The sequence below is a fragment of the Limulus polyphemus genome, unplaced genomic scaffold (genome assembly GCF_000517525.1).
Source record: "Limulus polyphemus unplaced genomic scaffold, Limulus_polyphemus-2.1.2 Scaffold520, whole genome shotgun sequence".
Classification (NCBI taxonomy): domain Eukaryota; kingdom Metazoa; phylum Arthropoda; class Merostomata; order Xiphosura; family Limulidae; genus Limulus; species Limulus polyphemus.
In genome coordinates, this window is record NW_013666130.1 from 29,678 (window position 1) to 41,266 (window position 11,589).

Below are 11,589 nucleotides of genomic sequence, written 5' to 3' on the forward strand. Positions count from 1 at the left end.
ATTCTACAAGGCAATATTTAAAAAAAATCTTGAATTTCCACTAGTGTGACCCACGTGACACATTCTCTTAGCATGTCGTCATCCCTATTTTATCCACCACCTATCGAAAAAGTACAATATTAAACGTAAAACACACTATAAAATCATTATTGCTCAAACAAACCGTAATTTTTATAACCTTCAATTTTGTTTGGTTACAGAGCTATCAAATCAGACCCATCCTGCCACACCCACCTGTCACTTCCTCTATTTCACAATTCGTTGAAAGTTCTCTCTTGCATGTTATTATATATTACCTATAACCAATAGAAAGCCAAGGTTTTCATCTATCAAATGACGTATTGTAGAACATTATGTTCTGAACCTTTAAATGTCAACTTCATTCAAAATACAAGCAACGTTCTAGTGGGAAAGTTTGTGACTAGCTTGGATAAACTTGTAACGGCTGTTGTCGCATAGTTAGAAAGCCAGGAAAATGTTGAGAGGTAAGGCAATTTTTCTACTTTTTGCATGCTATTAGTCTATATCCATTGTTGCATTATTTAATTAAATAAAAATTAAGTACATTACTATCTATAGTATAAAAAATTAGGGTTAACTCTTTGAAAACCTGAGATCAAGAAAAAAGAAGATTGGGTAAGTACTTTATTTCTTGTTTTTCTTATCTGTTATTATAAAAGTAACTAAAATCTAAAAATACTGATCTTTTTTAAGTTATTTAAGACTATATTAGGTAAAATAAGTAATAATAATATAATTAAAATAGTTCAATAGGCACGCACACGAGCAGCTCGTGGGTAATGTAATTTGATAGCATAACATGAGCTGCACATTCCTCAAGTGATTTATAACTTATAATGGTGCGGATAGTAGTTAGACACGGTTCAAAGGGCAATAAAATAATTTTTATTTATGAAAAGATGTATACTGTTAAAACTTAGAGCTACTTAGGATAAACGAATGTAGTTTCATGTGACAATTTGAAGTCATTCTAATAAGAAAAAAGGGCAATTTCGATTTTTGTGTTTGTGTGGTTATAAGGTCGGTAGACTTTACTGATCCTGTTTTGAGATACGGTAGACAAAATAACAAACTATAAAGTTTTACTGAAAAAAAAAACGTTTCAAATGCATTTAGGAGGTTTTAGGGATTACACAAAGGAAATTTTATATTTTTGAGGTGAGGAAAATTATTTTTAATTCTAACATGAATATTACTTTGCACATGGACTATTTAAAACAAATACTCAATATATTCCTGGACAAATCTTTATTTTATTTTATTAGAAATACTTCACTAAAAAATATAACTTTTGTATGTGACGATTGTTCATTGATTCCTCCAAAAGAAGTATAAAAGGTGTTCTCCTTCACAATGGTAACACATGTGCATCCTGTTTCTATTGCTCATTCGGTTCACTTGAAGGGAATGTATGAAAATCTTGAACTTCTTAACTCTCTCAACACAGGCTCGGTCAATTTGACTGACCACATAACCTCTTTGTACTAGATTAAAGTCTTTATAGATTTAATACATCTAACTTTCAATATAGTGTGTATACCTTCACAAAATTTGGCAGTCCTTCAATTAATATTACAAGTCTTTCACTCACTTGGTTCATAGACAGCAGCTCCTAACATTGGTATTAATTCATCAATATTGTTGCAATAAACCAGTGAACCTTTTTGCGAAAAGTATGGTATAAACTCTTTCTCACGATTTCTGTACCAGTAAAATGGTGTCCCTTGAGAAAGAAAGTTCTTAGCCTGAAGTCTGGACCCTAAAATCTCTGAAGAATCCTTTGGAAGGACCAAATCTCACACTAAATCATTGAGTTCTCACATTCTATGAAAAGTTGTGGTTCACCAGACGTTTCAGGTTGAAAACAATCCTTATCATTTCTATTGACATCAGATTCAGAATCAGATGAAACTGTATCAAGAGTCTCTGGTGAAGTAGGTACAGGTACATCAGATCCATGAACAACAGGTCTCATAGCAGATTAAAGGTTCGGATATGAAATTTCCTTTTTATTTCGAGTGTTGTAGCCTTGCACATTACATGTGCAAAATCAGCAGTCATTTCCGTGGTTTCTAGGTTCATGCCAGATCATTAGAATTACAAAAGGCAAAGACTTTTTTACCTTTAGTCCATTGTCTCATCTCTTCAACACAAATGGTGCAAACTTTGTTCGGAGCCCATGATTTGTCTTGATCCACAAGTTTTATTCCAAAATACATCTAATACACTTTTTTGATTAATTCTGTAATGTTTTGCCTTTGTTTCTCTACAGCAAATTGACCATAAATATAACAGAATAGGATTGGGTCATTTAGGCAACCTCTTGTTGCCATAGCAATAATTATATAATATTGAAAAGAGAGAAAGAAATGTCAAAGTGTACACACAAACAAATACTATCTAGACATGACACATTATGCAGCCTCTTAACAATTTGTGTTTCAATGAAAAAATTAAATACGAAGTTTTGTTGAAAATTTGTACGTGATGGAAAAAAATGTATATTTCCAGATTCAGCTTACAGGAATTACTGTAGAACATGTAAACACTTCAAGACAATAAAACCGTCACAGGCCTGTGTTATTAAACAGCTATTCCAAAACAAAAATGACCTGCACTCTCACTTCAACCAACAGAAATTCAAACAGCTTTTTAAATTGTCTATCAAGGATAATCATTTCATTTTTATGACCAGATAGACGAAGTAGTGATTGACTCACCACTAGGTCCAACCCGTACATATATTTTTCTCTGTTATTACAGACATCAATGGTTGGATAATTGTCCCCTTTATTACAAACGAGTATTACATAGAAGATACGTTGATGATGCTTTTCTACTCTTTCACAACACAAATCATGCCAAGAAGTTTTTAGAATACCTAAATGCACATGTATAAACTTTACATGTGAGATGGAAGAAAATAACTTAATTTTTAAAAATCCAAGTAAAAAAAATCAATCTCTTTGCCGCATCTATTTACCATAAGAAAACATTTACTGGATTATACTTGTTTTGACACTTTTATACCATGACCTTGTTCTAAATCTTTTAAAGTGTATAATATCTGTTCTGACTACTTCTGTCTTCACTCAGATATTTCAAAACTCATAACATATTACAAAGTAACGGTTATCCCCTTAATTTCTTGCACATTATCACACAAAAAATTTTAACATATAAAATACAAAAAGCCACACACTTTCTCAAAATATTCACTAGTTCTTATCACATTTTTCATTGCCAAACAGTTTTAAATTCAAATATCAAATTTAAAAAAATAATTAAAACATATTGCCCTCAAATTAAGCTACATTTAACACTTACGTCAACATTTAGAGTTAAAAAATTGTTTTAAATGAAAGACACACTACCCATTCCCATGTACTTGTGGTTCATATATATATATAAATACACTTGTGGAAGCTGTAAAGCTACCCATGTTGATAAAAATACATGTCACCTATAAATACGTGCACACAAGCACATGGAAATTTCAGCTGGAAGTAGATAAAAGTCAGTAACTAATCCACTGAGACTTGTATCCGATTGCACAGTGAGAATAGCAACCACCCCATACTTCTAGAAAACTTTAAAATTCTCAACTGCAGAACCACAGATTACAAACTTTATTAAAGAAAGTCTCTCCATTTTCAATGATCACCCAACACTAAATAATATCAACTCCTCCCTGTTGTCATTAATGTAATCAATTCCAGGTTCTCGGTGTTTTTACTTGATAATTATTATTAATTTAAAGATGTAGTGTTTATACTTATGTTTAAGCCTTTCTTTATAATGCTCTCTCTTAACAGTGTTACTTATTAAACATGTGTATGCTGCACGTCTTATTGTACATTCCATTGTCATGTTACCATTTAAGTCTTCTCTCTAAACTTCCAATTGAATATGAAAATTTGCTCAATAACTAATGTTTTTTGTAGTTAGAATATTGTGAACTAACTTTTTTGAGATTTTACCACTGATGGTGGAATTTGAAGAAATTTCAAAACACCCGTAATTAAAGATATTTTCTTTGGTATTACCATTTTTTTAATATTTATTTCAAAATTTCATTTTCCATCTGATGAATCAGATTACAATTTGTAATAACAGAAATATTTTCGTGCCAATAACAATGACTAATTTGAAGTTAATTTCCCAAATATGTGAAGGATTAGAAGATAGAAAGAAAAAAAAATTTTTCATGATCTTTCTAATCTTCTGAGACACAATATTTAATAATTGTTATGGAAAAAAGTGTATTTGTAGACCCTGTAGAGGTAGACACTCAGAAGTAAAACTGGATTTAAATGTTGAATTTAGATAGAACAGGATACAACAATGACTAATTTGAGGTTAGAGTTTCCTAAATAATATGTGAGAGATCAGAAGACAGAAAACATTAATTTTTTCACAATCTCTAGTCTTTTAAGATGCAATATTTATTACTATAGGCCTGTGAATTTAAATTCATTAAAGTTGTTTTGGTTTTAATAACAGATTTTCCATAATTCAGTGCAGATTTTGAAAATAATACTTTTTTTTTGTCACAAAGATTTTTTACAAATGGGGAAGAAAAAACTCTTACTTAGATCATATTTCCTTTATGACAATGAAAATTTTTTATTATGTTTGTTAACAAAAATACAAACAAACTGAAGAAAAGGGAAGAGCATTGATGAAAATACATTCTCATTCATCCTGGTTGTTTTTCTGAAATCAATGTCTTTTAAGTCATAAAACTATGTGTTGTGGTCTTTCTTCTATGTATTGCATTATGACATTTTGTGAAAAATCTGTATGTGATGGATGAAAATAGGTATCATCTTTGGATTCAGCATACAGAAATTACTGTAGAACATGTAAAAATTTCAAGACGATAGAACCATTGCAGGCCTGTGTAAATTTTTTTATAGAAAAAGAAAATGTCTATTCATAGACTCTGTAAAAGTAGACAAACTCGGAAGTAAAACTGGATTGAAATGTTGAATTTAGATCGAACAGGACACAAGATTTCAATTTGTTGATATGTTTCTTTTCTTTTTTTTTATTCACTTCCATGAACTTAAAAATAATATCCAGTAATATTTTTTTGCTGTTGAGAATGTATCCTCTCTTATTTTTCTGTTGGGATGACCAAGAGTGACTTGAGTAATGCATGCACTGTGAGAGAGAGATGATACTATTTTATTTTGTATAGAGTTGTACTTTCCCATTCTTATAAGAATGTCTTCAGATTTTGGCCAATCTTCTGGATAAGAACAGTACATTCTGGTGTTTTGTACTCTCATTAACTTTGGTTTGTGTTGTTGTACAATAAATATTACAACTTCATTTTATATCATGTTTGGTTTCTGCCTTTGTCTCAGAGTAAGAAAATTCAGAATTATCCCTGTATAACATGTCTGTACTTTCCTTTAGCCATTGCAGTTATTGTTCTTATCTGAATGGGAAAACAATATCTCAAAATATTACAATTTTACTTGCTATATGTCTTAAGTTTGGAAAATTATGGGAAATATTTCTTCAAGAATTGAATTAAAAATGTATGCTTTGTTGATAGGTCTGAACTATTTCATTAAGAAAGCAAATCTTATCTTATCTTTTGCAGACAATGTCAACTTACAAGGGGCATTTACAGAGGTCAAATGGTCATCTGCGGTCATTTCTTCTTTCTCGTGCCTTTTTTGTAGGGTCACAGAGATATGGTAAGATAATCTATTTTTGTGTTTAAAAAACTTGATTTCATTAACTTGTTAATTTATTCACTTTTTCTGAAATAGGCAGACCTTAACATATGTATATGTACAAAAAAAATTATTTATAACATAGCTTTTTTTTCTGTACTCTGCTTACTAACTGTAGCCTTGGCACCCACAATATAGTAGCTGTAGCCTTAGCACCCACAATATAGTAGCTGTAGCCTTAGCACCCACAGTGTAGTAGATTTAGCAATTATAGACTTGACATCCACGGTTTAATGTAACAGATGCAGACTTGGCATCATCAGTGGCAGAGTTTCACTTCATTATGCCACAGTGGGTTCTTAGGTTTGTGAGGTGTTACCTGATTGTCATTCAAACATGGCAATTTAATGATGGTCTCAGATCTATAAATGTAAAATTAGAAGAGTATACTAATTTTCGTTTGATATCAATTCTAAGAAGTTGAGTGAAAGTAAGCATAATGTATAATGGTATGCAAACTACACTGTATCTGCTGTATCTAGTGCTGGTGAGGCCTTTCATCGAATACCAGGTCTCATCAGGCTGGCCAGGATATAACATGTAGTAATGTTTTTTTAGAAACCATTTATATTATCAAACTGCATGAAAAACAACTGTTATGGTGTGAACCATATTAAGTTGAAGTGTAATTTTTTTATAAATTTTGAGTTTTAAAAACAATTAGGAAGGATTCATAACACATTATTGTTTATTTTAACACTAATTGTTTATTATTTTTAATTTTAAGTAAATTTACTCATCAATAAGAACTAGCAAATCAGCAAGCAAGAGCATATTTTTTGAAGACTTAGTGTTTGAATTCCATTGACTCTTTATATTAAATCTTAAACTCTAACTTGGTTAAAACTAAAGTATTTTTCTCTATTCTATAACATTGCTCCCAGTATGTTTCATTTAATAATTATTGGTATGACTTCAATTTTTAACTATAAACAATGCATCTGGAAATTTATAATCCTCATATTAACCAAACTTGTAATCTGAAAGACTTGAGAGTGGTGAAAATTTTCATTAAAATTAATTTTCTTTTCTACACCATCTGTAATTGGTTCCATACAAGTTGCCAGTTAGATAATTGTTGTAGTAACATTTTAAGATCAATTTATTATGGTCCAATAATAACAAAAATTTATTCATAATAGAAAAGACCTTATCAAGGAGTCTATGCCAAAACACCTTAAATGGTCAACTAAAGTGGGGCCAGATGTGGCTAAATAGTTAGACTGAACAATTCCGAGAATTCATCAAACAGGAACTGTTCTGTCAAAATTTAACCTACAGTTTGGGACTATGGGTGCATTATAAAACTTATGGTCCAGTCCCATTATTTAATCAGATAAGAGTAGCCCAAAAGTTGGTTGTGGCCTCTAGTCTATTAGTTTGAAATTTGGGATGACTGTATATGTATAACTATAGTGTATCTTTTCATGAAAAACTTAAACACATAAAGTGAATACATTTTGTATACCTTGTTTATTTTAGACTGTGTTACTAATTATTAAATGCAGGTACAAAACTGGAGATACACAAGAATCGTTATTTATTGTATTGTACATATTGTCAAGCAGACATCAAGTTGCCTGTTTGTACATGACAGGTGCAGTGTGGACAGGAGACAATACTGCTGATTGGGATCATCTTCGTATCACTGTCCCAATGCTCTTATCTATGAGTATCTCAGGAATCACATTCTGTGGGGCTGATGTTGGAGGCTTTTTCATGAATCCTGATGCTGAACTATTAGTGAGATGGTACCAGGTAAGCTGATCAATACAAATAAAATAGGAAATTCCTTTAGACTGTTTTTAGATTATAAATATAACCTTTATTGCATTCAAACATGGCCATTAGGCTAACTCTGCTGATGGAACTATTGTCTTAGAAATTTCAAATGCATTAGAACTAAGAGTCATGGAAGTATTTGTAGTGAATACTGTCACTTTTGTACATCATTTTGTTCAATTCTTCTTTGGTGAAATGCATTACTAATATAGTTCCCAACAATTTCCTATGTGAGTGTAATAATATCAACCATGTTTTATTAAATATTGTACAGAAAAATGGTCAACTTTAGACAAACAACGTCATTAAACACTTGTTTTAGCAATGTTCTTTTGTCACAGGTGAATCTTCATAATCTTTATTAACCTACTGTATTTAATTATATTACCAAAATGCTTCTAAAATTATTCTTTGCTTTAAGATTTAAAACAGTGTTGCATACACTGCTTTATCTTTAAGATGAATTATCAAAATCATTTAATATTTCAGGCTGGAGCTTTTCAACCATTTTTTCGGGCCCACTCACATTTAGAAACTAAACGAAGAGAACCTTGGCTGTTTGATGCAGAAACAAAGCAATTAATCCGTGCAGCAATCCAAAAACGTTACTCTCTTCTCCCGTACTGGTATACCTTGTTTATGGAAAATGAACAAAATGGAATGCCCCCAATGCGACCTTTGTGGATGGAATTTCCGTCAGATCAGACAACATTTGATATGGATGATGAATATATGATTGGTAGTCATTTTTTCTTGTTTTTATGTATTTTCATTATTAATGTATATGACCTCAGATCTTGAAAATGAGATGGAACCTGTGAAATTACCCTATCATTTAAAATGACCTGTGTTTTGTAATAACTTTCATTGTTAAGATGATCTAATTTTAACACAACTTTATTTGGGTAATACCAAATAATTTAACTATTTCAAGGATACTCACTAGTAAAAACAGGACTAGGTAACATGTATTCCAGAATGTAAATATTTTTTTGTGAAAATATGAAGTATTGATGATTTTGATAGTTATTCTGTTAAGTTAAATAAAGTGGGACTAATCCCTCCCTGGTAAATGTTGGTCTTTGCTTCCTTTATTGATCTAATAGAAGAGTTTTATATTAAAGTTTTGTTTAATCTTCACTTCCCAAGATTTGGCCTTTTACCTCGTAAGTAGTTCACAAACTAGTTACATTTGTGTAGTGCCTTTGTTGACTTAATTTTCAAGCTTTTGATTCTTAGAAGTGTAGTCTTAAATTTGCTGAAGTAAAAGTTTTTTTTTTGTTTTTTTTTTCAGAAAATTGGGTATAATTTATCATTTTTTGTTTATCTTGAATTCTGGCAGTCTAAATTCAATAAAGAAGTTTTATGTTTTCTAGCTGTATAAGTCTGCTGTAAAAAAAAAAAATCTTATCCTCTTAGTAGCTCATTGTTGTTAAATTGTCAGAGTATGTCAAGTCTTATAATTTAGTTGTTAATTTTTAATTCCAGGTCCTAATAGTCATTGAAAAATGCCTGTTTTTAAGTTATTCTTGTCATTTAAGATAGTTTCAACATTAGTTGGTACTTAGTAATTGATAATATAAAAATTAATCCATTTATACAACTGACATGGGCGATGTTTAAGATGAATGTGGTATGCATCGCATCTGAAGCGTTAAATATATCAATTGTTTCATTGCAATAAATATAATGAGTTTAATTTTTTTACATTTTTGTCCTAAATATTTCATTAATCCAATAGTTAGACCACTTTCAGCATAAATGAATTGATCTGAAAACAAGTTTTAGAGAAATGGGAATGGCTTATGCAAAAGTTGTAGAATTTGTTGGTAGCTTTATGAAGCATATCATCTTTATTAAATGTTATTATTAACAGTTCTTTGTTTAGTTTATTCTTGTTTGTGTAGAAAATATTTCCCAATCTGATTAACTGAACAACAGATTTAAATTTATTACTTTAGCTGATTTTCCATGCATATTTGATAATGAGCATTAACTTGTTTTCTCCTACTTATAAATTTAAAAAAAAACAAGATTAAAGATATCAAACTTAGACAGAAAATTAATTACTTTTCAATTTTCATAATTTAACTTAAACTTTGAAATAACTTGTAACCTACATTTTTCTAATTTAGCTTTAAGTTCTCTATCATAACTACAACAAGTGTCTTCAATCTCATGTAGGTTCTTCTCTTTTGGTACATCCTGTCATGGAATCTAAAGCAACAAATGTGGAGGTTTATTTCCCAGGAGAAAATCAGGTAACCTTCATATCATATTTGCTGATATATATAAGATGATCCCATGTATAAGACAACCCTTGATTTTTTTGAGCAAATTAAATGTATTTGTTTGAGGTTTTGTGTATAGGATGACCTCTATTGTCAAGCAAGTCTAGGATGTTACATTTGTAAAGAAATTATTAGAAGTTATTTTTAAACTGTGTTAACCTGTGCTATGAGGTAATCAGTACAACCACAAGTGTTTTTTTTGTGTTTTTCAAATGCTATAGACAGTTCAATGCAGCATGACTTAAGTCAGAAATATGTAATAAACAACTTTACAAAGTTTTCATCACAGTTGAACTCCTTTTATAGTACAAAAAATACTAAACCTTCATATATAGTGATCTAATATAAACTGTTTACAAAATTAGTGTACATTACAGAAATTGACATCTTTGATATAATATTAGCAATATTTTAGTATGACGGAAGAAATCAATACATTTCAATGTAACTAGTATGTGAGTTAAGTAACTTCTAGTTATAAAGAATCGAGGCAAATGATACAGTTACAAATATGTTATTGTAATGAAGTAGGTAGCATGATGTCAATGCACTTACTCAAAAAAGCAAACAAAAGTAAATGGAACAACATAGTTTTGGTTAAATATGTTATTAACTAGAGACTTCATACTGGAACTCTATCTTTGATCTTTGAACCTGTGTATAAGATGGGGGTCAAATGAGACATTGTTTTAAGAGTAAAAAGTATCATCTTATACACTGGAAAATATGGTATGTCTTTGTTAGGTGCTACCTTAATGTTCATGTAAACCAGAAAAAAAAATTCCCTTAAAAATATACTATCCTGGATTTAGTCAAGAAATTGTAAAGAAATTAAACATTATACAAAACTGTTAAATCACTTATTGCTCTTATGTGTGCAGGTTGAAAGATGATATAACAGTTATGATGCATAGTATTTGAAAAGTACCCAACTTAAATTTTTAATTTAGTACTAGCTGGAGAAAGGGGTTCTATTAAAATTATTGTATGTAGGTTATTATTAGATCATATTACATATACAAATAAAAAGCGGGGGACACAGTGGTTGCTGTTCTTAACTGTATTTTGAATATTTTTTGAAAGGATAAATTCATAAATTAATATAATATAATCTACATAAACCTTATTGTTTGTAATAATAAATGTTATCTCAGTTGATATACATGATTTACTAGGTTCAAACATGATAGATATTTATGATAATAATCATCTTAACTCTTACAACCGGGCTCGTAACCATTTTGTGCTTGTTATAGTTTTCATTTTATAACTTTTAAATTAGTAAGCAAATGTTCATGAAATTTGGCAGTTTATCAGTAAACATTACAATGCTTTCATATGCAGAATATCTACTATTTTTATTAAGTTTTAAGATTTGTAAAGCAATGTTTCTCTCATGCCTTTTTTCTTTTCACATCTTGCCAATCTATCATGCAAAGTAATTTTCATCTAACATTAAAAATACTTTTATGTATCAGAAAATTTCGAAATTTCACATGCAAAATCTTTATGATGTTCAAATAGTTATCAAACATTTCTTAAGAAAAAACTTTATTTTATCTGTTATTTTCAGTAATTAATTTCTGTATGGGTTTGGTAAAGTTGACCAACCTCACAACCTCTATAAAAAATTAGGAAATAAACATAAATTATGCATCTTTCATTTTAGAATGAACACAAATCATAACATGAAAACATGAATGTTTAGACTAAATATCTTAAATCTCCTAACATTATACATTTAT

General features: G+C 30.0%; 1 protein-coding gene across 4 annotated transcripts in view; it reads left to right on the forward strand.

Moving 5' to 3' along the window:
• LOC106458825 (neutral alpha-glucosidase AB-like) overlaps positions 1–11,589 on the forward strand; it is a 52,265-nt gene that overhangs the window by 28,930 nt on the left and 11,746 nt on the right. For all 4 annotated transcript variants that reach the window (XM_013918374.2, XM_013918373.2, XM_013918375.2 and 1 more), the window contains exons 13-16: positions 5,636–5,732; positions 7,369–7,529; positions 8,043–8,292; positions 9,738–9,814. In XM_013918374.2, the coding sequence (XP_013773828.1) occupies positions 5,636–5,732; positions 7,369–7,529; positions 8,043–8,292; positions 9,738–9,814 (585 nt within the window). The remainder of the gene's footprint in view (positions 1–5,635; positions 5,733–7,368; positions 7,530–8,042; positions 8,293–9,737; positions 9,815–11,589) is intronic.